Source organism: Monomorium pharaonis, chromosome 9 (assembly GCF_013373865.1).
Source record: "Monomorium pharaonis isolate MP-MQ-018 chromosome 9, ASM1337386v2, whole genome shotgun sequence".
NCBI classification, from domain to species: domain Eukaryota; kingdom Metazoa; phylum Arthropoda; class Insecta; order Hymenoptera; family Formicidae; genus Monomorium; species Monomorium pharaonis.
In genome coordinates this window covers 22032887-22060854 of record NC_050475.1, presented here as the reverse complement: position 1 = coordinate 22060854, position 27968 = coordinate 22032887, and the positions used below count along the sequence as shown (strand labels likewise).

At 36.6% G+C, this 27968-nt stretch overlaps 2 protein-coding genes and 1 long non-coding RNA gene across 13 annotated transcripts; 2 read left to right on the top strand and 1 right to left on the bottom strand.

Moving 5' to 3' along the window:
- Nucleotides 1–172: 172 nt before the first annotated feature.
- Nucleotides 173–2762, top strand: LOC105836161 (pancreatic triacylglycerol lipase). The gene is made up of 6 exons (XM_012680000.3): nucleotides 173–1096; nucleotides 1172–1275; nucleotides 1423–1736; nucleotides 1870–1965; nucleotides 2037–2282; nucleotides 2359–2762. Exons 1-6 carry the CDS (start codon nucleotides 536–538, stop codon nucleotides 2430–2432), a joined length of 1395 nt encoding a protein of 464 aa, XP_012535454.1. The 5' UTR covers nucleotides 173–535; the 3' UTR covers nucleotides 2433–2762.
- Nucleotides 2454–27301, bottom strand: LOC105836159. 11 transcript variants are annotated; one of them, XM_036291958.1, is made up of 11 exons: nucleotides 26925–27301; nucleotides 26244–26550; nucleotides 11970–13374; nucleotides 10667–11221; nucleotides 6320–6408; nucleotides 6142–6227; nucleotides 5555–5679; nucleotides 4661–5128; nucleotides 4236–4565; nucleotides 4001–4153; nucleotides 2454–3785 (listed from the first exon to the last, which is right to left on the bottom strand). In XM_036291958.1, exons 3-11 carry the CDS (start codon nucleotides 13278–13280, stop codon nucleotides 3336–3338), a joined length of 3567 nt encoding a protein of 1188 aa, XP_036147851.1. In that variant the 5' UTR covers nucleotides 13281–13374; nucleotides 26244–26550; nucleotides 26925–27301; the 3' UTR covers nucleotides 2454–3335. The 11 variants fall into 11 exon arrangements, with proteins under 11 accessions (XP_036147851.1, XP_036147854.1, XP_036147850.1 ...); XM_036291961.1 differs by having other exon boundaries at nucleotides 26244–26435; XM_036291957.1 differs by having other exon boundaries at nucleotides 26244–27301.
- On the top strand, nucleotides 6404–10363 carry LOC118647309. Its single transcript, XR_004964625.1, has 2 exons — nucleotides 6404–8247; nucleotides 8393–10363. It is a non-coding gene; the product is annotated as an uncharacterized LOC118647309 (long non-coding RNA).
- Nucleotides 27302–27968: the final 667 nt, after the last annotated feature.

Below are 27968 nucleotides of genomic sequence, written 5' to 3'. Positions count from 1 at the left end.
GTAAAAGTAATAATTGTTATGTATTTTTATGAAATTTATAAAGAGATTTCTATAAAATCCAGGCAATAATTAAGTTTGTTATATTATTTATGTTTATGTTGAAAATGTTTTGTGTTATTAATTTTAATGTTTTCATTTATTTAATAGAAAACGTAAAAACAATAACAAATTAAAAAATATTAAATAGTTAAATTGACAAATTTTAATTATTTTATTTCTTTATATTTTTTCTCTTTTTCTATTAAAATAAAGAATATTGATTCTTTCTATAAATGAACAAAATATCGGTTTTGATAATTCGTTATTATCAGAGTAGCCAGTTTCTTTTTATGTAATCAATGTCACTTTGACCATACGAGAGTAAAAAAGTTGTTTGTCTAAAAATTTTTTGATTAACCACAAGGCTTATCTAGTCAAATATGATGATGTCGAGTATTTCGTGTATAGCATGTATTTATGTATATGTATGATATATATGCATGTATATGTGTGGTATATATATATATCTCGTATGTTAAGATCGACGTAAATATCAATGTGCTTAGCATACAGGACGATGGTGTCTATCTTTCTCACGTTTGCTATTTTGTATCAATTCCCCTTTGGGGAATGTTTTCGTCTAAAGTTTCCGTATACGACGGACGTAACTCAGCCTCTTGAAAATGCACTAAATAAAACAACAGCCATTACAAAAACTGTGCCTTTGCTTAATGAGACTACCCTGACGAATTTTACATACACGTTGTATACCCGTGTAGGCAACTGGAGCGAGTTGTCTGACAACTCGTCACAAGATGCAACAGCAAGTATTAGTGAGCACCAACAAGTGGACTGCCTCGGATTAGGAAAGACAGTCGCGGCGACTTTGGAATGGTTTTTTAGAAGTAAACCTAACGGGAGTGACGCCTTGGATGTGCAATTTTTTTTGTCTTCTAGAAAACAACCGCGCCGTGTGCAAGTGGTACTTGGTGAACAATTTGGTTTAGAATGGACAGATTTTAAGATAGAACGCAGGACGGTGATCATAATACACGGTTTCCTGTCGCATGGCCAGGAGACGTGGATTAGAGATATGGAAAAGGCATTCCTCGAATGGGTAAATCGCATCGATCGCAACATCTTTTTTCTAAATAGTCGCTCGATTTTTCTGTAATAATTGTGTGATTCACAGGATGACATTAACGTTGTGATAATAGATTGGAGCGCTGGTGGTAATACGTGGAATTATTACAAGGCAGCGGTCAACACTAGAATAGTAGGATATCGAGTATCGAAGTGCGTACACAGTAAAAAATGCAAAATGCTTAATTGATATGATAACTTATCAATCAAGATTTAAAAAACGCGTTCTTCCCAACGATTATATTTTTTGTACACATTAGTAAAATCTGTATGCTTTCTAACATCAATTCATTTATAAAGATTTTTAGAACACATAACAAATGCTACAATCAACAATGCACATGTTGAACCGGATGTAGCTAATTGGGGCCCCTTACATCTGGTAGGACATAGTCTCGGCGCTCATATTTGCGGATTCGTCGCAAGAGAGTTGAAAAAGAGACAAAACAGATGGACGGTGCGGAGAATCACCGGTTTAGATCCGGCACAGCCATGTTTCCGCAATGCTGAAAGGTCTATTCATCTACATAAAAATGATGCACCGTTTGTTGACGTGATACATACCAACGGCCGATTACTTATGAGTTTGGGTCTTGGCTTACCTGAAGCTATAGGTAACTCATTGATCGAAATTTAATTTTTTACAGTTTATATCGCGCATGTTTTCTTTTTTCGAAACTAATTTTTGAAACTAAAACTTCTGAAAAGCTTCCTTACTTAATTTTTTCTCCTTATCTTAATGTATAGGTTACATTGATTTCTATCCAAACGGCGGTAAAACGCAACCTGGTTGTACAAGAATGGAATCGTCGTACTTTAATTATTTGCCGATTCCAATGGCTGGTTAGTGCTAAGTAGTAAATTGACTACTGGCTGATTTAAGAAATGGAAATACCCTGTTGTTACATTTGTAGAGATACAACGAGCAATATGTAGCCATGGACGTTCTTATATCTATCTCACAGAATCTTTGATATCTGCTGCTGCGCGCAATTGCAGTTTCTGGGCACACCCATGGAATTTGACTTATAGACATCTTTTGCAAATAACCGCGGAACCATGCGATAGAAATATCTGTACAGAAATGGGCATTAAAGCAGAAGTATACGATCAGCGTGGAAGTTTTTTTGTGGCTACAGCCAGTACCAGTCCATTTTGTGGTAAGTAAATTGTGGTATCCTGTATTCAATAATAATGTAATTATGTCACAATTTTGTTACAATTATTTTGTTGCAGTTAATAGTACTGACGTCATAGAGGAGGTAAAAAAGCAATTGCAACAGGAACACTTTGACGAAATAGAGGATTGACAAATTGCAATGGACAACTTATTTCTAAATAAAAGTGCTGTGAGCACTGTGGTAGTATATTTAAATATTTTCTTATGTTGAATATTTACAGTTGATTGTGTATGAACATACATATACGGGCGCGCGCGCGCGCGCGCGTGTGTATATGTGTGTGTGTGTGTGTGTGTGTGTCATGCATATATATATGCACAATTTTTTACATTTGTTTATATATCCGTTTTATCCTTTCGCATAAACTGTTTCTTGAAACAGTTGTTTCAAGAATAAAACTAAGTGCAAATAAGTAATTATTATGACAGAAAATAAAAGAAAGTACACCAATTTTAAAAATATGTACCAACCTAATTTTATACTAGAGAAGTAACCTGGATTTTCAGTAAGTTAGATTGCGCGATTAAATTTTCAAACATATCGTAATGTACATCTCGGAAAGAATAGATAATACGCACAATGAGGTAAAATGCATTGCCAGAATTAATAAAAATTCGATGACTAGGAATCGTCATTTGTCACTGATCTTTTTTAGAATAGTATATTGTACATAAACAAGTATTAATAGTGTAAGAGTGAACATAAATATATAGCGTAAATAGTAACGACAGCATTAACATATTTCCGCCAGACTTTGTTGGCACTATATATATGTGAATCGGATATGGTGGTAACTACTATTTGGTATTAATTCTCAAGTCATTTTTATACAAACTTGAACGAGCTTGCGATCGAAATAACTTCGATTTGTGCATATAAAGAATGTCGTTACATATGTATTATAACGTTATTGGCACATTATAAAACTTTTTTAACCTTATTTAACCAAGTCGGATGGAAACTCCTGTAAAAGGATACTTGTACTGTAATGCATATGCACATCCATGATACAATACGAAATCATACGCGTTATTAATGAATAACTTGGACGTAAGTGGCGGGAAATATACCAGTACGGCCTCTACACTCGCCTATCCACCAGCCGTCTGGCTGCTTTTGATGGACAGTTATTAAGTCTCCCGGACTGAGACTAAGCTCGTCATTTAGATTCGCCGAGTATTGATAGATCGCTCGGCATTGTTCTGCGCGTTCAGTCTTGGCCGTTACTACTTCTGTACCATCAATTTGATTATTGTTGTCTTCCGAGTGACTGCTAAACTCATCGAAATCGCTAAAATCGTCTTCATCCGGTGGATTCTCCGAATTGCCGTCACCGGCGGTTCGATCAGCCCAATCGCGAGTCTCGGCATCTTGATCCTTGGTCAATCGCATCTCGAGTTCATCATCACTGTCCTGAATCTCAAAAGATTCATTCTTTGCCCAAGAAGGAATCTGTAAGGAGAGAAAATGCACGATCTTTATCTGAAAGAAAGAAGGAGAAGAGAGGAGGGGGGGGGGAGAGAGAGAAAGAGAGAGAAATTTTGTATATTAAAATTCAAGATCAATATAAAGTTGTACTTTAATCATGACATGCGATATTACCAATATTTATTCAAATTGGTATATGTTCGGCGTGATCAAACGAGCCAATTTAAAAGCAAGATCAATTAAAAAATGATTATTTCTATATATACTACCTTGAGAACACTTTGCTGCAAACCCTGCTTGTCTCTTGAGACTAAGATATGCTCCGACAAGGGATGCTTGGTCCGTTTGCTGCCCTCCACTTCGGCGAGCGTACCGCCGACTTTGTATCTAGCTGCTTCCAAATACAGCAACATGGAACGCATCTACGGAAACGTGCGAAAACAATTATCATCACATTGTGATCGTAAAATTATTAATTATGTCAGATTAGGTGGAACAGTTTACATGATGCAGTTTATCCGTCACGTTCTGCGTACTCTCATCCGCCGCAAATGCAGGAGTCTTGACAAAGGCTCGATGTAATGTTTCCAGGCCTTCTCTACCTCGTCTTTCTCTCTCGAGATCTTGTCTTATCAAATGTAGCACCCGGACCAACGCCTGCTTCCGACGTTCACGGTTCATTGCCAGAGTGACGTGCTCGGCGTAGAAGTCTGGCAGCAATTGCTCCGGATTCGTCACATCGTGACCATCCATTCGGCGTACGAGATTTTTCAGGATCTCTAGATCCTGCGACACATTGCAGCTGCGCACGGGCGTTAGCAAGCGATCGGTGTTCTGTCCGAGAGAAATAAAAGAGGAAATGTTGAGATGAGAGTGAAGCTTAAGTCAAGCTTTCCTACCTTCGTAACTGGTTTTAAATGACCGTTTACCTGCTGCAGTCGCGGCGCGAGCGCCTGTAGGTGCGTCAAGTAGACGTTGGCGAGATCCTTGAGAGCACTCAATCGCTCCTCCTCGAGCAGTTCCATCTGTTTGGCACCTTTCCTCATCGCGCTCTCATACTCCAGCCTAGCCCTTTCGGCCCTCACGCTAACCGTGTAGAATTCGGTGTCGGCTCGGCGCGACGAGTCCTCGGCTTTTCTCCGTCTGGACTCCAGCTTGCTCGCTTCCTTCTCCGTCATGTGATGACTCGACGACGATCTGTTGTTACTCTGTTGGCTTTGACTAATGGTTTGCAGCCGCGCCAGATCCTGCAGCCTCTCGTTCTCGCGTGCGCACGTAAAGCTCTGTTTTTTGCTTTTGGCCGCTATTCCACGCCATTCTTGAAGCGACTTGGACGCCTTATCCACCGAATTTTCGATGCTCTTCCTCGACCGACCCTGCGTCTCCGCTACGCCCACCTATCAGATTACACAGTCTCCATATATTTTTCAGAGAGATATTTATTGAGTCTGTGTCAGTTCATCTTGTCTTACTTCATCTTGTCACGCGTAACTACCAAGTGCATATAGCTATCTTAATACTTGCGGTTTGATACACATGCAGGTTTTTTGCAACTTGAAGTCGGACATTCTCCAACAATGCAAGATTTAATTTATTTTGCCAGTTTGCGTCGGTTGCGTTTGTTTGATGCATTTGATCGAAGGTGCGAGATGCACAAAGTTTGTGTGTGTGTGTGTGTGTGTGTGTGTGTGTGTGTGTGTGTGTGTGTGTGTGTGTGTGTGTGTGTGTGTGTGTGTGTGTGTGTGTGTGTGTGTGTGCCTCGCAGTTATCGCAAGCTTTGTACAATTATAAATGCATAATCATCTCTCTAGACTTTAACTTACTCTGAGTGGTTTGGCGAGTTGTTCACTTAACGCGATGCCCCATAGCCGGTGGGCTTCCGCTGCAGCTTCGATCTCTTCGCCGACACACCTCCATGCCTCGTTCACACCTCCGTTGCTATTACCACCTGCATTACGAAAGAGGAGATTGTACGATTCACTACTTAGAAAAGATGATATTGCTACGGGCACCGCCCATCTCGTAACGTCGCTATCTTACGCTGCGCTCTTATCGATATTTTTTATACTCGGAAAGTGAAAAAATAAATCTCGTAGACTCTAACTAGGACTGAGAGAAAGCGATTACAATCTTTTTTCCTTCTAATCTTTCTTCGTAAAATTTGCGATTAATATGTTTTCGTATCGATTCTATAAACATATGGTGTGAATTTTCAATGATATTTACCTCAAGGAAAATATTACGATCCTTATTATTAAATCATAAAGTTTTCTTCTGCTAAAGAGAATTTGTGCAGCAAATCTGAATATTCTCATGTATAAGTAAATAAATGTAATTGCAATTATTACGTATTATTATCTATTAAGAAGTATCAACGCGATGAATACGACAACGTAAAACTTGTACTGACAATCACCTTGATCCTTAGCGCAGGCCTTCGTCAACTTGCTACTGAGTTTGCTGAGTCCTTTCGCATACGTAGCTTCCAGTTCGGCTCTAAAAAATATAATATAGTATTTCTATATTTCCCTTCTTGAAGACTCGTACTCGCATAAATAACGGATGATAGATAGAAAAAGTCCAAATACCTTTCGTGAAGAATCGATGCCAATTCTTTGCAAAAATCACCTCCTTGTTTGACGTATCTTCGCACATCCTCGAAACCACCTTGTCCTCCCTGCGCGTGACAAGAAAGAAGTTAAAAAGTTGCGCGACAAGATGAGACAATGGTATATTTAGAAAAGAAAAAGAACGAAAAAGAGAGGATTTTTCAAAAGCGCTTTATTTCACTCGTTTCTGAGCATTTTTATCTTATTGTGATAATTCTGAAAAACGCTAAATTGATATATCTTCTATGTCTGTATACAAAATCTGTTTACAACGTTAATAAATAGAAGTCATGAATCAAATACATAGAAAGCTCTGTGCCATTAAAATTCAAAAGAAGATATTCTATTGCATGCAATAAAATTCGAAGCAAAATATTTGTAAAAATTTGCTAATAAAAAAATACAAAGTTTCAATTTGCATCAAGTTATTAAGTTTAATTAATTATGAACATTGTGATGACGATAACAAATTTACGTGCACGAGTCTTGTGAATCTTGAAATAGTTGATAAAAAGAAAATAATTTCGTTTCGTTTTCAAGAGACAAAAATCTACAAGTTGACTTAGTTCTACTTAGTTCGCTCGATCTTCGAAGGAAAAGCATAATGTAGCAGTAATCATAATTCATGATAATTCATGATCACATATAACATTATCACCGTCTAATAACATCATTATTTCTCTTACTTTAATGCTTTTCTCCTCCTATAACGCAAATTGTTTTATTCATAAAGGATATATATTTTGTTACTACATTCAATCGTTTATTTCACCATTATTATGCTCTCTGTTTAGTTTCTTCGCATATTTGCCACATACGAGTACATTTTTCTCTTTTTTATTTAAGATATATAGTATATCATATGAAAGAAAATAATATGAATATATTTATGTATGGATGTCGCTCATTTTCTTTTCCTTTATTTTCTCATTATTAAATCCTTCTTAACGGACTTTTGTATCCTAATGCGCTATTCTCAACCTCGATAACATTACCGTATTCTTGGAGAAAGGAAGCTTCTCGTCCCGGAAATTGCAAGAATGATAAAATCGTAAAACATCAGCTATAATGGAAAGGCGTTTGTTCGTGTGCGATAAACATTCCCGCGGCTATCGGATATCGCACTTCTTTTCGTTTGCCGCGCCAAGGTGACTGACACTTGATTCGAATTAAAGCTTAATTGCACATATGCCCGAGGCATTCAGTGAAAGCAAATGTTGGCACGCTAGGCCTTGAAGAAAGTTGAAAATTACTATTTGTAATTTTTTATTGCATTAAAATGGCATTACAACTTAGAAAGATAAATTTTGTTTGTATTAAAGTAGAATATTCATACGTTTATAAAAATGTACCCTTATAAAAATGTAATACTGTCCAGTACTACATTTTTATTTTAGGAACATACATTGCGTGTGTGATATTAAAGTATTTCTTGATTTTCTTAAATATTAGATTGTGTGCTGTGAATAACACAAAAACAATGAATGCAAAAAAAAACTAACTAAAAAGATGTTATTGATAAAAGCCGTCTCGCACGAGATTCGAAAATTCCTGGAAATCTCCTTTCCCTGTTCATTCCTTTTACTCATTCATCTTTAAAAATGTATACACATTACAATTATATTTTATGAATTTAAATAACGTGTACTCTCCCCCCCTCCATAGTGAATATGATTGTATGTATTCACGAGTAACAGTCGAGATGAAACGAGTTGGTGTGGCTATTACGAATTCAGACGTCTAAAAGGTTAATCGATATGTCGATTACAATAGGTCGATGACGACAAACGAGCGAGCACTTGCAACAGGTAGTTTATTTCCACTCAATTCGTTGCAACGGACAGGTGCGCACTAGTCAATGATCAGTCACTATTCGACTATTACAGCTATTACAGCGCATGTAAAACGTAAGTGATCTAGCATTCTTGATATGTTACCATGTAATATCATCCCGTTAGAATTTGATCATTCACTTATTGAGCATCTCAATTCAATTTTAATAACTATTTATTTGTTCGCATGTTCTTCAAAAATGTTAATTAACAAATTCAGTGGAAAAAAATATACGACACGATTATAAATTCAGTCGTTCGTATTAATGCGAACGTGTCAGTCGTTTAATACGGATGATTCTCTTCACTCGCCTCCTCAACTCTACGTTAATGCGAGACAACGCTTGCGAGTTTCCGAATAAGACTTATCTTTTATCTCGCCATATCAGAGAATTTATCTATACAAATTTATCGCTGAACAAAAAAACTTTCATCACTACGAGTGTTTCTTTTGAGTCGCGTGTGACTAGCAGTTCATTAAATTGTCACGCCCTCAAACGTAATCAGAAATATACTATGATAAAATGGTGATAAAAACGCGCACATTTTATTCAAATCTTGTATAACAATTAGTTTACGTGTGACTTTTATAACCCGTTTACGACTTTATGACGGAGGTTTTAAGAAATTGAAACTAAAACATAAATTTTAAGCCAAACAGAATTTGATAATGTTGATCTAAGATCTAAGAAACTTTAATGAAAATTATGGATTAACAGTTGTGTCGTATATCGATATTGTTCGATGACTGTTGTATATGACGCTGGCAATAAAAGATTGCTCGAGATATTCCTAAAGAATTCCGTAAGAAGTGAGCGTAATAGTATCTTCAGTCTTGCCGACAACTCTTTTTCTTAACGAATTATTTGTAATGTTGTTGTAATACCGTCAAAAAGTACACGGAAACATTTTCATCGATTTTTGTGGCACGCTGTCGAAAAATCCGTAAAATGGAATGTAATGTACAATAGAGAAAGAGCGTGTAATATTTTCTATTCCTAATGGTCACGCGTCTCTAAATACGTGCATACGATTTTCATGTATGTACATACAGACACATGAGAATACGTATAGGGAAGACGGTCAAGTGTCGATATGTTTGCGCGCGTACATGTGTGTGAAACAAAGTCGACTATTTTCTCCACGTAACTTTCCCACACTTTCCATGCTTTGCTCTTGCGATGCTTCAAGGCACACTCATGCCTGACCGCTTAGCGCCATTTCTCTTGGATAGTCGATAAATCTCGATTGGATAAGCCGCCTATAAAATTTCAACTCGGAGAAAGCAGAACTAAAAAACGAACGATATTTTCGATATTGATATTATTTCAATATTATGCAATTAATTTGTAAATTAATTATTAAATATTACTCTATATTTTTGAAGATTCATATTTTCTTAATTTTTATACTTCTATATATACAATGTAATACACACACACACACACACACACACAACTAGGTAAATATATCAAGCATTTTCAATTCTTGACTGAAAATCTTTTCTTCCTAAGAGATTCCTTCATCTAGAAAATTGTTTTTTTATTTTCATTAAAATTTATTAGCAAATCTTTCGTCCTATGACAATGATCTCACATCGATTTCAGGCTGATATTAATCTATTAAATCAATCGATATTATAAATCTTTCTTTAAAAAACTTTAGATTTATTTATTAAGCGCGGCATACAAATTTCCGATACGTAAGTTATTCGGCGTCGCAAATTTGCAAAAACCAAACAAGTTATTTTTTTAAACAATCTTATAACGCTGATTATTTCTATCAGCAGCGTCATAGCGTTATATCGCGAACAATTTTGTATCATGTATCGGCAAGAATTAAATAAAAAACGAGAAGTATAACTTGGTACATAGCAGATATAAAATTTCCGCAAGAATCAAACAAGTCCAGAGACTTTTTATCTTTTCTCTTAATAAAAGTTTATAACTTTGTTCTCTTATATCTATTATCTAGAGATCTAGAGATCTAGAGATAAATTACCACAAATTTATATGATGAATGGTTTAAAGATGAGAAACTTTATTACTTTTTGAAAATTCAACTCCTCGAATTTATTTGGTTTTCATAGGAAACTTTTTAATTGTAAAGTAGCATATTTAAATTAATATGATATTGCAAGAGATTCAGTCTACCATGTCACTACATTGTCTTGACGAAATAAAAAAATCAATCAAATTTTATTGATTCAATATTCGAATACACACACCACGTACGCGCGGATGTATATATGTTTCGCATTCGAAATTCGTTTTAGAGCGCCAATAAAAGCACATACAGGCACGCGAACGTGTAACATCATAGCGCGACTACGCTCTTTAGTCCCGTTAATTCCTACGCATTTATTTTTCCATTTCTTTCTAGCTTTCAAGATGTGCATCACGTTCGACCATAGCGTCGAGCAAGTTTGCGACAACTGCACAAACATGTCAGTAGTCCTGCCAATGAGAAAAGAAGTAACAAGAGTGTAAAGTACCTCGTCAGACTCGTAGGTCTGCAACAGATGAGTCGAGGCCATTAATCCTCTGATTGACCCGAGCATTCTCCTCTTAATCAGACCACTTTTCCCACCGTGATCTCTCGACGTTTCGGAATCACCGCTGGTCCCCGCTATCGGCGTAGGCGATGTCGTCACTGTCGTCGTTGTCGTTATCGTAGCCGTCACCGTCGTCACCTTTGTCTCGTGGTTTTCTGACAGGTGTGAGCATAGCTTATCCATGCTAAAAGACCCTGACAGTTGTAATCTCGTCCTGCTCGTCTCCAAAATATCGTCCGAACTTGGCGTCTTTTTTCGTAAATTGCCGCGTAATCTGCACGCACCGTTCTCCGACGTCTTTTCCGAATCGGGCGAAGCTGACACTGATTTATCCATGTCATCAGAAACGTTCGCTTCCTCTGACACCGACGACAGACCAAATTCTTCCACTCTGGTGATCGAGCCAGACTCCTGAGCACGTGCTCGCGTCAGATCGTAGAAGCCACGCTGCTTGCTCTTGGATGTTCGCGCGAGTGAGGCACGATTGCTTCGTACCTTGATGATACGAGAATTTTCGATAAAAAATCAATCCAAGTAAAATGAAAAATAAAATGTCGCAAATTACAAGATTCGTCACTTTTACGCGTATCGTTTTACTCACGAGAATTATAATAATTCATGCATTTTTCTTAATAAGTTTCAAAACGTCACAATACATATTTGATGCAATATAAATCGACCGTATCGATAAATTGAAAATCTAGGTATGGAAATCTTGTAAATTCGTCGCGCGTTATTTAACTTAAGGTTAATTATCATTATGATTGTAGGATACTCGAAAAAATATACTTATATAAAGAAATTTGAAATCAAGAGCGAAGCGGTCGAGTATCTATAACAATTACAAGGCCCAGTTTAAAACATTTCCCGGTCATACTTTGAGATGATGAGTTATAAATTTCGCGCTTCTCAACCGCGAATTTCACGCTCTGAATCTTTCATATCGAGCAACGCCATAAACATTAGTTAAAATTGACTTAAACAACTTGGATAAACGAATGGTCCAATTTTTAATTGTAACTACATTCTATAAAGACATACAATATAAACAATATTATTTTGGAGATGTCATGGCAATATATCATATATCACAGATAGAATTGAAATTTACATTCCCGAACGAGAGAACGGGGGCGTTTTAGTTTAATCAAATCTGCTTATTTTCGATCGATTTTAACTAATGTTTATTAGTCGTGGCCAAAGACGTTTCTTTTCTTTCTTTTTCTCTATTATTTGGCACTACCTCAGGAGTAAGCGCGCCGACCGCTTGCAACTTGGCGTGTCTGTTGACTACTTGGCCAATCCTGGTTTTCTCCTCTCGCAACCAGCTACGCATTCTGCCCCAAGCCTTGCCCAGTCGTCGCTTCTGCAGCCTCAGTCGCTTGCTGCGGTCTGAACCGCCACTCTCCGACAACGCCGCTTCCTCCGGCGAGTTCGGGCATTCCGGATCCGAGTACGAACCCGACATCGACGCTATGCCAGCGTCGTAGCCGTCGCTGTCCGACGCACCGTAGCAGCTTCTTCTGTCAGATTTGAGCGATCTGGTGGAACGTTTCATCCGATCGCGCTGTCGGTTCATCTTTTCGGGCGAAACAATCATGTTCGCGATCTTGCGCGAACTTTCTCGCTCCTCGAGTTTGCACATCGACAGATGACCGGCCAATTCTGCCTCTCGCGAATCGTTCATGTTCAAAGACACGTCGTAAAGATCCTGCCGATTAACTACCAGTGACAACTCATTCGAATTTATTTCCTTCGCACAACTGGATTGTTCTAGGGAAGCTCGACTACCGTCTAGAATGGCGCTCTTAGGAAGATCGTATAACTGCTGACTGCCCGACTCAAAGTCAGCTCGATCGCTCGTGTCGACCTCTAAAATAACGATCTCGTCGTCGTTGTCGTTGTCGTTGTTGTGAAAATTTTCATCGGCGCGCAAAAAACTGAAACTGATGGTCGGCATTCCATCGGCATCCTTCATCACCGTTGTCGTGGCGTTCAGTTCCATCGTAATACTGCATCTCTTCCCATTCCGTTCAGTTTTCTGATTCGAAACGCGAAACTCAGAATTCGAGCTTTCTTCGAGCCCGCGTTGAGGCCTAACGCTCACGCTGACTTGATTCAATCTATTCGCGACGGTGTTCTCCACGTGGTCCCAGTCTAACGGCGGCGACGGCGGCGGCGCCTTGTCGACGCTGTCGATGAAGGAGGACACCTCGAGCCTCTTGTCAGATTCGGCCGACGAACATCCGACGTCCCCCGAGGACCAGACCTTCGTCTCTCTCTCCAAGGACTTGGCTTTGGTTGTATTTTCTCCGACCAAGCTATTTATTCCTAAATCGTTCGCGGAGGGATTATGATTCTTAGGGTTCCTCATCGTTTTGTCGCTCTTGATGAGGTCGCGTCCCGCCTCCTCGCCAAACTCGCGGCAATGCACGATAATCGGCGTAGGGACGTCGTACCACGTTGCCGTTGCAACACTTGTGACGCCACTGTTTAAGGTTGAGCTCTTCACGGGAGTCTTCAGAACTGTCAAAACGTGTCGTACTTCGTTCATCTCCACTATATATAGAATTCTCCTCTCTGTCTTTGCAACTCGTTGCGTTAAATCGTTGCGGATGATTCCCTATGCAGCATCGATTTGGCTCTTCCTGTCGAAGAATTGTGAAATTGTGATTGAACGATATTCGATGACGATCGCAACACGGTAGAGCGTGTAAGTAAAGTGTGTTTCGGAGATTTTACTCCGTTCTCGGGCATGGAAAGAATTAACTCCGTTAATTGCGAGTAGAATCCGTTTTCTTCTTCTTTCGAGCCAATGAAAAGAGCTTTCTATTTTGAACATTAATTTTGAATGTTAATCCATCAAAGTAAGCAACGACGATCAATCGATCGATCATTTGATTTACTCTGCACTTTGCCTCTGCATTCGATAGGAGAGTACTCAATATCGCGACGTGGTATTTGCTCCGTATAACAAAGCTTCTTTTACTAATTTCCGGTTAAGTTAATTGATGATTAAATTGTCATTTCCGACATGAGAAGTAAGTACAATTTGTTTCACAATCAGAAGAGGAGAGAGAGAGAGAGAGAGAGAGAGAGAGAGAGAGAGAGAGAGAGAAAGTCCTGACACATCGAATGGGATGTCGATCATTTCTGCGAGTTAATCTTGTCGATTAATTAATTAATTGACCAGAGATTTGATTTATAAATTTTTCTGAATATGTGTTTTTTATTGCTTTTAAACACGAAATAATAAAATACTGAAACAAAACATGTCTCGAGAGTAAAACTAATAAACACATGTTTTCATGTAAAAAAAAAACATAGTTTTTAAGTCTTGAAATTTGCACGTTTATTCTTTATTTTCCGGAAAAAAAGTTATCATAATTATACGTATATATCGCATTTCGCATTGTCTCCTCACTTAATTATATTTCGAGTCTATTGTTTTAATGCATACGTGGCTCGAACGATTCACATGAAAGCACGACGACGCGCGAACGGTAAAGAATTACGGTGTCGCGTTTGCCCGTTTGTTCACTCGTATGAGAATTACAAACACACGTGTACATCCACAAATGTATGCATATACAAACATTTTATTTGAGCATGATGTCGAGCACGAAAGAACGGATGGATGACGGCACGATCACGCGCGCACGAGCCTTCAAGAATCCAAATGATCAACGACACCACGACGACACGACGACGTGACGCGACGCCACGCCGCGCACCGTTGCCGTCGTTATTGCACCGTCGTTTCAGCCGATATTACCTATTACGTAATTACGTGGAGTCGCATGACTGGCAAGTCTGACGGGTGCAAAGAGTACCATGTTCCAATTTTCTTTAAATATATAGTTATTTTTCTTTAAATGTATACTTATTATTTGTTTTTTCCTCTTATTGCTTCACGCTTTCGTTGCGTATCATCACACGCGTGGCAATCACGTTGCGCACTGGACAGCGCGCGAGGCTCACGGATGAAACGAATCGAAACTAAAGGTCAGTTAATTTCGCGTAGCGACCAGAGAGAGAGCGATTACCGTCCGAAAACTGCGACGAAGCGTGATAATTCATTCGCGTTCTCGACGATATGCATACATGAATAGAATAGATTAAAAAATTGATATCGTCGTCGTCGTTGTCGTCTACGTCTAAAGAAATGTCGAAATCGTCTCTAAGGAAACAAACGTACAGAAGAACAAGATATGCGTGCGTATATTTGAAAAATAGAGAGCAAGACGATTAATTGAATATTCTACTTTAATTTAACTGTTACCAGCGTTACCAGCGTTCTTGAACGTAACAATTAATCGCGATGATTATTCGAGTCTCCAACAATCTGATTTCCAAAAATATTTTTCTGAAACGCGCACTCTTGTCATTGATGAGATGAGTTGCTGATCGATGACAAGTTATAAAATAATTTTTACGCAATTGCCACATTTTTCGATAGAGTTTTTAATCGAAATCTTTAATCAACTTTGCAAACGGCGACAAAATATCACGGAAATTTTTCACGGCATTTGTTGCGAACAGATCGACGCTCTGGCGACGACTGTCGGAAGCCGTCTGGAAATTATGTTATACAACCACAGTGAACAATTACGTCTTCCGTATTATTTCCGCGTGTACGCAACTATGCTCGTCTGTCACAAGATCCGCGGGTGGCTCGATCGTTTTATTCAAGAATCGTTTGATTTTGAATTACACACACACACACACACACACACACACACACACACACACACACACACACACACACACACACACACACACACACACACACACACACACACACACACACACACACACACACACACATATATATATATATATATATAAAGCTACGGTTTCGTAGCTTTCTTCTCATCTCCCTCTCTTCTTCCAACACGCGTGATATTATTACGGGTCAAAACAAAACGATCATTTAAAGTTTAAAGTGATCATTCGATGTTGGTTTTAATCCTCACGAAATTTAATTTATTTATGTATGCTTTTTCGCACTTTTAGCCCGGATCTACAATAGTGTAGTAAGCCTTATGCCATAAGGAATTAATCAATTATATTCGATTATTCTTCTCATATTCGATTATAATTGGTCAATTTCTTATGGCATAAGGCTTACTACACCTATTGTAGATCCGGCCTTACACGTTTCATTCCTTACTCTGATCCAAACGAGACAAAAAAAAATAACTTTATTTGAAGACCGATACATTATATATCTTTTTATTTTTTTCTTTAATTCATTGTACTTTCTACTTTATTACGAAATACTTATCATATCTCTCACATGAAAGAGAGAGAGAGAGAGAGAGAGAGAGAGAGAGAGAGAGAGAGAGAGATTCTAACATTTCTTTAATATGACAAGTCTTGCATGACATAATCGTCTTACATTCCGTTCTACAAAGTTATAAAAATTGAGGCCACGCCGACATTCCTACTGTTGCTCGAGTAAGCAACGCGGTTATCACGAAAATAGAAGCTTTACAGATCAGTTCTTCGAAAAGTTATTATTTAAATGTCTAAAGTGCCGTTTATAATTTCAACTACAATTTTAATATTGGGAGTTTTAAAAATAAATATAACGATAAATATACATACTTGTATAAAAAAAACAGGAATGTAGTATAGAAAGATCCGTTGGCCTATTCTCTGCAACTCTTAACAATAATTTCGTTATCATTATAATGTCGTTGCCCATTTTTTAAAACCATATGTTAATCTGTTCAATGACGTTATAATGATAACAAAATTGTTAAATAAAAGGAGTTACAGGACAAGGCCTGCTAGCGGGATTTGTGTGTGTGTGTGTATGTGTGCGTGCGTGCGTGTGCGCGCGTGTGCGTGCGCGCGTAAGTAAATACATTTCTTAAATTTAATCTTTGACACGAGTTGTTCTATGTACTAATTTCAATTTCGAAATCAGTTTCACTTTTGCATACGACCAAAAAAATGTCAACGTTTGTTGTTGAGGTAAATTTTAAGTTCTTACAGTTTAATATTGTTTTCGTCGGGAGTGAAAATTCAATATTAAAAGACATGAAAGCAGCACACTAGAAACTCAAGAACTTCGCTACACGCTTTCTTTGACAAATAACGTACATGTACAGAATAATATGGAAAAATACTGCGCTTTAAAATCCAAATATAAAAGAGAATTAATCAAAGTTTTGTTTCGTCATGTATACATTTTTCCTCGTACATAAAATACCCCATTTCTCCAAAGATATCAATTTCAAGCGCGTTTCGAGCGATGCACAAATAAAACACAAAATCTTTCAAAATAATGTGACAACACAATCATAATCAAAATACACCGTCATTGATGTGTGTTTGTAGGTGCACATAAATCGGGTACGCGTAATCGGAGGCGCGTGTTGCTACTACGCGCGTAAAACGCACATACATACACCAGCGTTGCACCGAAGTCACTGCAGCGGTCGCGGACCGTTTGTCGCACTTGCGGGAACGAGTGCGGAAACGCGCAAAGTCCGCACGGAGAGGGAAGGGGGCAGAGAGAGAAAGAGAGAGAGAGAGAGAGAGAGAGAGAGAGAGAGAGAGAGAGAGAGAGAGCTGGCATATGCACCAGCGTAACCCCAAAACGAATGGTATCTAACAGAGTGTATAGTTTTAAAGGCGACTAAACTTGTTTCTAGGCAGGGGATTATGTAGCTACGTACGTGTGTGTGCGTGTTTTCTGATCTACGAATTATATTTAGCCCGCCACTCCTTAGCCGCTATGGTATCTTTCGTCTCTCTGCTCTCGCTTGCCGGTTGTTCATCCGTGTCGTATAATGAGAATCGTATGTGCTTCGTATGTATTCTTCATACCGAACTTTCATACGCGATTGTTTTTATCGATGCACATAGCGAGATATATTTATTACTTATTAACATTGTCAATTCAATATTAACGTCCTGAATCTTACTTCCTCGACTACTACTTAATTTTGCCTTTCTATTTAACTTGTACTTTTTATTCTAACGTTATAAAAGCACCGGTAATTGGACCAGTTATCCTACGCTATCTCTCTAACTAAAAGTTTAGCCAATTTATGCAGCATTTTGCATCAATAACGAATATAAATTTTATAATCAACTAAACGTGTATAATATATATCTATATTTATTTGAAATATTGTAAATAAAAAAAATTATAATAAAATAACAATTAATTATTGTTAATAGAGATAGGACTACCTAAATATAATGTTAAGAAAAGAAATGTATGGCACATTCAAGTTATTAGACAAAATATATCCATTGACATATGTATATCTATTTTTAAAACCCTTATCGATATTTACTTTGGCAGAATAAATAAGCAGAATAAATGAATTATAACGCTGTTTCATGCTAATTAAGCGTTTTCGTTATCGTTGAAGACACAGTACGCGCATTTTGCGATAAGAATCAATCGTGACAATAGAAAGAATTGAAATTCTGGTGATTACTGGAGTATTTCTATATGCAGGTAGTTTTACAAAATCGTATACAAATAGACTTTTTGTAAAATTTTAAGTGCATTTAATTGCACGATGAACCGTGATCATAGTCGCATTTCTTGAAAAATATAGCAATATATTTTTCAAGCCTTATATTTTTTGCCATTTTTCTATTAAATTGACGTGCGAAACATGATTTAAATACGCGGTAGTAACGGTAACGGAAATCATCAGGCAATCTTGTGACATTGTTGATATCGAAAAAGTGAACGGTGGCAATATAGGAAACGCGATAATTATTGACATATGTAACATGATTTCGAAAAGTATACGTACTTATATTGGACAGAGATTACACGAAACGTTTCAAAAAAATACTTATACCTAAATAGCGAGAACAAATCGTGTGAAAAATGCCGAGAAAGTGGTGTTACAGGAAATACGTTAGTCTAGGAAAATCATTTATGTAAAATTAATCGAGCGATCGGCTTTCACACGTGAAATCGTTGGCGCTGAGTTTTAATGACTTTGACGACTTTTATGAGTTGTGGATATTGAAAGATCGATATTGAAATTATAATAAAATTATGTAATTATGACTGTGACGACTCCTATCATTTTTAAGTATATTATTTCTTGAATCATTAATTTTGGTGACCAATCGGGTATGTAATCCAAAATTTTTTAATGCAACCAAGGATTATTGCGTATACATATACGTATATTTATTTATCGACGTAGAAAAATACTCGAAATTGTAGTGAGTAAAAATATGCGCTGAGTTCGTTGAGGAAAATAACACTGATATCGAGTGTGATAACGAAAGGTGATTTTACGTAAGATTGCAATGTAAAATTGCAAATAGAACACGAGCTGGAAACGACATTCTTGTCGTTGCTTTTATAAACGTTAAGTATTTGTACTTCGACTGTCGCCGATAGAAAATTATTCGTAAAATATGAAAGAGAGAGAGAGAGAGAGAGAGAGAGAGAGAGAGAGAGAGAGAGAGAGAGAGAGAGAGAGAGAGAGAGAGAGAGAGAGAGAGAGAGAGAGAGAGAGAGAGAGAGAGAGACTAATATCTTGAATCTCACTACTTAAGGGGATGCTGGAATTGTCTGTTTTACCGACAAAAAGATAGTAATTTTCGTTTTGCCATATCTTTTTATTTCTTTTATAGATTTGGAAATCCTCCAGAATAAAAGAATACGCATTGCTACCAGTCTGTGGAATGGAATTTCTACCAAAAACGGGAAAAAATTGTTAATTTGCTGTCACATCATAACAATGTTTGTTTAATATAAAAGATTACAGTTTGTACTTACAAAATTCGTATTCACAGACTAGTAAACGACGAGAACAAACAGTGTCGAGTTTCGACAATTAGATTTTAGTTAATACGAATTGATACAAAATTGCGAAACGAAAATTTAGATTATATACGCGTAAAAAGTCGATAAGTAGAGCAATAAAAAAAATTTTTTTGTTCTCGATAATCCAATTCACAGATGAATGTTAATATGTACTTTAATTCTGGAAAAGAATTTCTAAATCTATATAAGAAATACATATGAAATCTCATTAATGATGTGCATGAATGACTCTACATTATCGATTTCGATCAAATTTCAAAGGCACCCCAGCGAATTTTCGTAAATTTTGTTTGTACCGCTTTAAATTACGACGACGCGCGATGTCGAGATAATGCCATTTACGTCGACAACATCGTTTTATCACTTGTATATTAGAACATGTACTCATATCATGCTTAGGATATTTTTGTTCTTTATGTAATGGTTAATTCCTGAAAACAATTTTTTGACAAAATAATATTTAGAAATTTGATTTTGATTCCATTGTTGAAAATTTTTTCGTGATATCACTCAATAAATTGCGATTCCCACTTTAGAAAACCCTATATAAAAGCACTACAGATTTTTCGGATCAGTTTATATAGAGATCATTGAAAGCATTGCCACGGTAATGAAGCGTCTTCGATGAATGTGGATACACCAATAAGATAATTTCGCGTTAATTTTTGTAATAACGAATGATGCCCCTACATCACCAAAATCGCGTTACATTAGGGTTACGATTCACTTAATGCTGTAAATGTTTGAAGCATTTGAGTGACCAATCAGAATAAGGAATTTTATGAATTGGCTAATCATAGAAATCAGAATGTTTCGAAGCATCAAGTGGATCACATCCTAATATAAATTGATCTTGAAACCGCGCAAATTTTTAATTTTGTATGAAGGAATACAAACAAAATCTACATAAATTTGTTTAATCATCCTACTGACCTTCTTTCATATTTTTATATATATTGACACTACTTTCTTGGCGAAATCTTTATGACAATACAGCTCTCTATTTCATTGAGCTAGAAATTATTCAAAAAGTCGAGAAAAAGTGTAAATTAATGAATCACAATTGATATCAATCTGAAGAAACTTGAATTCCGAGAGAAAGAGAGAGAGAGAGAGGGGGGGAGGGAGAAAGAGTTTTTATTTTTCGCATGGGGGGAGGGGAATGTTTCCGAGTTATAAAATTAACGATTAAAAATTCTGTAGAGAAATTTTAAAAGAATCACAAATTAATTAAAAATGAAAATCTCGTTATTTTCTATTACATTCACATTCGTATAAAAACGTAGAAACAAAGACAATTTAGAAGAAACGCGCGACTTTGGAAATTTGTACAAATATGTGTGCGCATTTCTAGTAACACGCATGACGCATTTTCGACATAGCGGATTTTGAACATGTGTCGCATATTCGGCATGAAGAAGCCGAATAAAATGCATTGTTAATAACAGTGCATCTTTTCTTACCGACTACATTTGTACAACGTACTCACGTATAAGTTTTGCTGGGACTTGGGACGAATCCAACCGGAAAACCAGTGACGTGAAACCGGAAACATTGTAATGTGTGTCTATGATTGCGTTATCGTTGTATCAGTAATTGTCATAAAGTCGTATGAAGATCGAGCAAACGGCCTTTTTCCACCTTTCGATCTCAATCTCATTACATTCTTTTCAATTTCCATCCCATGACTTTAATATCTAATCCCGAAAATATTACGCTATATTAAATTGCGGTTAAAAATCAAAACGCGAAATTCTTGATCGATAATCTCTCTGTTGACACAGTTCAATGAAAGATAAAGTAATATTTTGAATCGCCATTGAAAGCTTGGACCATTGAAATGCTTGGATGTTTTATACGAGTTAAGGATAAAAATTGACTGATGATAAAATGCGACGTCCACGTACAAAACTGTTGTTGCTTATCGCATATTATCAATCATCAGGCGTTATCTAACTCAATGCATTTCTCCAAGATGTTCAGATACCTAAGCTCTCTTGAAAGATTTAATCAGCCTTAAGTACAGCCCAAATCGGTTAATTTAATGAACACTTACACACACATACACACACACACACATGCACACACGCACGCACGCACGCACACATCCAATTTCACAAAATCCATATTCAGCTAGATATATGAACACAGTAGAAAAATTTGTGTTAAATTTAACAGATGTCGTCTGTGCCAAACGGTCCACAAAAATTTTTTTGTTAATTTAACATATTAAGTTATTAACATATTAATATTTATGTTGTTATTTAACATGTTAAATAGTAACATCAATATTACGTTATATATTAACAAAAAATAAAATTTATAATTTGACATAACTTTTATGTAACAATTTAATGAGAAAATTATGTCAAAGTAACACATGTAACATGTTACTTTAACACTATTATAACATTAATTATTGTAACATATATTACAAGATTACGTCAAAAAATAACAATCATTCTTATATTACAGAATAAATTCAACATTTTTTGTCAATTTCAACAGATAAATTCTGTCACTGTTAATAAGGAAGATGTTTATGATGTAAAATTAAAAATACGTGCACATTATATTACTTTTACACTTTTTTACTGTGTGTGTGTGTGTGTGTAATTCTAATAACTTAACACTTCACTTAAATTAAAACAACAGTAATATGTTGAAGTAACAAGCGAATGTGTTAAATTTTATCATAAAAATTTTAACAAGGACCAATTTTACATAAATACAAAATGTCTTTTACTGTGCATCAATAATATTTGATATCAATACACGATGTAATCGCGCATGCCTATAGACATATATTCGATATGTAAATATACAACGTATGCTATTTTCTTTATTTCGTACTCGCGTTAAAATTTTACACTGTAAAGTTTACAGTATATGAATATAGTAAGTATACACAAGTAGTCTCCGAAAGATTTTCTCCTCTTTTGTGGACCGTGAAATGGGGAACGATCAACAACGTGGACGGTGCCGGATAATTGACGCGTATAAAACTACCGCGACTAAATGTTTTTCTTTACGATTAGTCTAATTTCGAAACGGAGAGAGATGAAAAACAAAAGAAAAAAAGAAGAAAAAAAATTAAGAGAAACGTTATCATTGGATAATTGCACGCCATAAACCTGTCGTCGTCTCGCGGAATAGCGCGTAAGCATACCGCTCGCAAAAACGCACGCAGGGAATTATGCCCCGTTACATCGTCTGATAAAGCGTTACTCTTTGCGCGAGACGCGCTTCGTCACCTACTTTGTCATCATTGGGTTTCTCGACAAATTTCAACTCGATCCTTTTTTTCACGAGTATTCGACGAGAAATGAGAAACGCCTCTATACTTTATATCTATCACAGTAAAAAATTTTGTGTTTTCTTTTGTTAAAAAATATTCTAGTTAAAACTTTTATATTATTAAAATTTAACGTTTTTGCTTGTTACTTTATTTATTATTGCTGTTGTGTTAATTCAAGTAAAGTATTAAATTATTTGAATAACTGAAAAAATGTGTAAAGGTAACACAATGTGCACGTACTTTTAATTTTACACAATAAATATGTTCCTTATTATTAGTGATAGGATTTATCTGTTAAAATTGACGAAAAAAAATGTTAAATTTACTCTATAATTGAGTTTAATAAGGACCATTTCATTTTTGAGGACTGCTTAATATGTTAAATTAACAGAAAAATTTCTGTGGACCGTTTTGGACATGTGATATCTGTTTTTAACACAAATTTTTTTACTGTATATATAAAATTTTACGGACTACTTGTACTTGAAAAGTCATTCCAAAACAACATCGTGACAAAGTGCCTTGAAATTTCTTAATGACAAAAAGGAAGATTATATGGAATCAGATTATAAAAGAAAAGACGGCGATGGTTAGTCATCCCCTATCGATGATATATGAATACAGATAATGTTAACAAGTTTTCGTTGTTTAAACGCATATGTATACATAAAGCCATTTCCTCTAACGATGATAAAGAGATCACACGTGTACGAATTGTTACGTGTTTTGCGTAGTGTCAACAAGTCTCTTCGACTGCTAATTCACGCGACTTTGTTTAATATTGATTGATTATGAGATTGTATCAAAAATAGCTTAATCTGCAATTAGAATTGAAATTTTTTCCAACGTATCAAAATGGACCTTTCGAGAAGAGATTTTTATACTTGTCCCTCAAGAGTTAATCGAGGAACATACTTTTCAACACGAAAAAAAGATTCAATTAATTCGCACGGATCAGTTCTTTCGTCCAGCAGGTAGGCATTTTTTATCATTAGGTAATCGATACAACAAAATTACGTAGCGGTACTGTAGCTGGACCGTTGTCGGGGACTAACCGGAAGTGTCACCGGAACCGGTATTTCTTTCACCGCGCCATCCGCTCGAGCTATGACAAACAGTGTACATACATACATGCATCGCTCTAAACTTTTATATACAACCAAAGTAACAACTGCTATTTGTAAAAAAAATCGATACAAATGTTGTTGGACATATCGTTTTTACTTCCGATTGTACCACTAGTTTCAAAATCTCGATATACTCTTTATATTGTTCTATAAACATTTAGATGAATTTGACGTATCAGTAAATACATTTATTTAATTGCCATAGAATTTAGAATTTAATAGTACTATAGAAAGGCTATATTCGTCTGACGTTCTGTGCATTAAAAAAAAGTTATACCGTTTATTCTTCATTAAGCTGACTTACTTTTCTTCACAGCAAATGAAATACTTCTAATGAAAATCTTTAAAAAAACAAGACAGCAAAATCATTCATAATCTTCATTTAAATCTTAATAATTAAAAAAGATCTATAAAAATACTTTTCGATACGGTTGACACTTGCCATAGCGTATACGACATGCTCATCTACAATTTAATATTTTTTAATACAGAAATGCATTTGTGTCAATCGTAAGCGTACTAAACATACATGAATAAACGAATGCATGACGAGTCAAGTTTTATTTTCTAACAATTTTATTCGATTACATAATTATATTAATAAAGTTTTAGGACAGATCGAACTCAAGAACGAAAGATGAGAAAGAAATGTGTGCGTGCGTGCGTGAGTGTGATAGGCTTATAAATATAAAAAAAGGGCGCATAATCTTATAATACAAACAATTCTCTTTTCCTCCCACAAATATAATTAGTATTTTTCAATATGAACTACAGAAAATAAAACGAATAGATAAAATCACAAAGAAAATGAAAAATACATATTAAGATATATGTGGTTCAATCAAGTACACAAATAATTAAATTGGCTACAGAGTGAATTAATGTGGAATTTGTTAATACATAATGAGACTCTCAAATAATTTTGCTGTGTCGGATTTTCATAGTTATAAAAATAGCAATGAGTTCTGATGTGGAAAATCAAGATCTGAGTCGATTGCGGCAAAAGGCCCCTCGGGGGTGAAAGTCTTATGTCAGAAGCATACATCTTATTACGCCGGACAAGCGCGTGACCCATGCAGCGGAACAGACTCCCATGAAAAGTCCATAAGAAACGTGCTATCCGAGAGAGAGAGAGAGAGAGAGAGAGAGAGAGAGAGAGAGGGGGGGGGGGGGGGGGGGGGAGGCAACAATTATTGACTTATGCGACGACCATTATTAACAAAAAAGAAATTTAAAACTTTTATACTCCTTTGAAAATAAAGCAGATAAAGGTAAAAACTTTTTAATTATCGAATAATACTTCCGCCCACCTTGATAGAAAAAAAGAAAAGGAAGAGAGAAACGTATGTCGTCGATCGTCGAAAATATCGATAGATGTATTAACGAGATACGAGATTGTCAGCCTTGTAACACATCGCATTTGCGTATTTCACGACGCATATTGTTTCTTGTGAATTTTTGTCGGTTTCGGTTATGCGAACGGCCGGTGATGGCGTTTAAGTGAGTCTACATCAAGTTTCTAAAGAGAAAAGGGGAAAAGAACAAGAGAGAAAAATAAAGATAATAAGAATACAAACTTTATGTGCTCAGGTGATGTGAGCCCATAAGTGTTGAATAAATTGATTTCGATCGAATTGGTAGAGATTATCAAGATTTGCAAGTAGATATGTCGAGTGGGCACAGTCACTATCAACTACACGGGCGATAGTGATCCACGAATAATCGCACTCTGTATAAAACCATCGCGGAATCACACTACACTTGAAAATGTATATCGCGTAACATCGGCACGATGATTTTATATATATATTATTATATAAAATTATATATATATATATATAAAATTATTCGGCGTTAGTCATTCGTGGATACGAAAATAGTCGATCGACTGATTGGCTGCATTTAAATTTGTATGCTGCGACACATCATTATCATCTAAACGCGGAAATGCGCGTACACGTACGATTTGCGATTGTCGGAATCGTGAGGATAGAGTGAAAGCACGTCGTTATAGACGTACCGCTTTTACCATAACCCCGTGGAGTTTCTCGCTTCACAAAGGCGCATCTACGGGCACATAGGCGCATGATGCGCATAGGCGCAGCCGACTAATAACCTGTCGTTTTTCTTTCGTCTTTTTTTCTCTCCGATTGCGTTGATTAAAACAGTTACTGACAAAATGGGAAAACGCGCGCGCGCGTGTGTGTGTGTGTGGTGTGTGCAGTGTGTGTGTACATATGTGTGCACTACATACGCGCGTACACTTACCGCGTACTTGTCCTTGTAAAAGAGTGAACTCGTCGACATGCTGCTCATCGCTCGGTGGCCGCCGCGATACCCGCTTCAAATCCAAGGTCACGTCGTCCTGCTCATCGCTGTCGCCGTCACTGTCGACGTACCACACCTATTTCTTCTTTCCACTCCGGAAATATACTTGGAAATGTACTCGTCGCACTCACACTTGCCATACAAATGACAACGTTAACAAAGATGGAAGGATAGAAAAACGGCAAAATTTTACATCTGATTTAACGATTAACATTGCGTCACGTTTATCTTAAAACTTTGTACATATCTGAAAATGAGTGATGTAAGTTGGCTAATCCTATCTTTATACTTTAACTGTCTTTTTCCCCACGTTTTCCATATATATCATAATATAGATATATGTTACCTTTATCATTAATAATTAGGAAAGCTAAATTTTTAAAAATACATATATAGCAATATAACAATGTAAAAAGCTAATTTTCTACATTAACATTTTTTCAACACTTAATTTCTGTTCCTATCATTTAAATCTAACGTGTGAACGGAAACTTGTGAAACGTTTTCGTGCCAAAAATATACACTTTATGGAAACAGACACTGTTAAAAATTTTTTTTTCTTTTTTCAAACTCGATATATAATATATCCTTATACTCTTATCATTTTTTCTGCAATATCACCTTTAATTTACACATTACTTTGCGTTATTGCTATTACAGCTTCACATTTCGTATTCCTATCTTTATACAAAAAGATTTCGTCCGTATTGAGTGAAGAAACATGCATGTCGTATGAAAGAAGTCGCGCGCGACTGCACCGTGCACCGTGTCGTGTCGCTACGTTTCCCGTACATCGGCGTCGCGTCGCGTCGCGCGATCGATCGATCGATCACGATACAAGAGGGACGCGCCTCTTTACGCGTTCCCTTATGGTTAATTGCGCGCGCGCCCGCGCTTGCTCGCACGCACGCACGTACGCACGCACGCACGTACGACACAAGAGGCAAACACACTGTGCACGCGCGCGTGGCACGGATAGCAAACCGCATCTGAATCGAACCTACAGGAGAAAGAAACTGCACAGTACCGAGTACACAGTACCCGTGTCCGCGTGTCCAGTTAGTTCGCGATAGAAGAATGGCTCCCCCCACCGGATTTCGTCTCCTCTCCCGATACCCCCTTCCTACGTATGACCTACAATTTGTAAACTCTCCGACTTGAACCGTTTTGCTTTTCTATCCCTCACGAGAATAATACACTTGTACATACAAATTTACTAACATATATTATTTGTAAATGCATACATACAATGCATACATGCAATGTACACATGTGCTGATTTATTGCCAAGTCGATCTTTTCTTTTCTTCGTGCTATCGCTCCGTTGTTTTCGCAAGCGACCTTCTCTTCGCTAAAAGAGAAGAATTACATTATGTTAATTATTCGTAATTATTCCAAGTCATGGAAGTCAGTATAGAGTGTAGGAGAAGAGAGAAATTTTTTCTTTTCCTGATCCTTTACCCCTCCTAAAGTACTACGCAAAATTGGAAAAAGTTTCTTTCTTCATCATTCGAGGCTGTGTTTCAAAATTGCTGTCACTGAAAATCCTAGTTTCCATTAGGTACAGTGTACTATATAAGAAATCTATGAGAATATAAGATACTTATTAGTAATTAACTATATTAGTTCTAGTACAATCAATTTAGGCCGGTATTCATAGTCGGA

What these genes read in the sequence shown, in the direction of transcription:
- LOC105836159 (XM_036291957.1), bottom strand. Translation starts at nt 13,280, where the DNA reads ATGAACGAAGTACGACACGTTTTGACAGTTCTGAAGACTCCCGTGAAG. An exon ending in GCATCGATTCTTCACGAAAG is followed by an intron (nt 6,228 to 6,319) that starts GTATTTGGACTT and finishes TATATTTTTTAG; the next exon opens with AGCCGAACTGGAAGCTACGT. An exon ending in AACTCGCCAAACCACTCAGA is followed by an intron (nt 5,129 to 5,554) that starts GTAAGTTAAAGT and finishes GTAATCTGATAG; the next exon opens with GTGGGCGTAGCGGAGACGCA.
- LOC105836161 (XM_012680000.3), top strand. Translation starts at nt 536, where the DNA reads ATGTGCTTAGCATACAGGACGATGGTGTCTATCTTTCTCACGTTTGCT. An exon ending in TGGCTTACCTGAAGCTATAG is followed by an intron (nt 1,737 to 1,869) that starts GTAACTCATTGA and finishes CTTAATGTATAG; the next exon opens with GTTACATTGATTTCTATCCA. An exon ending in CAGTACCAGTCCATTTTGTG is followed by an intron (nt 2,283 to 2,358) that starts GTAAGTAAATTG and finishes ATTTTGTTGCAG; the next exon opens with TTAATAGTACTGACGTCATA.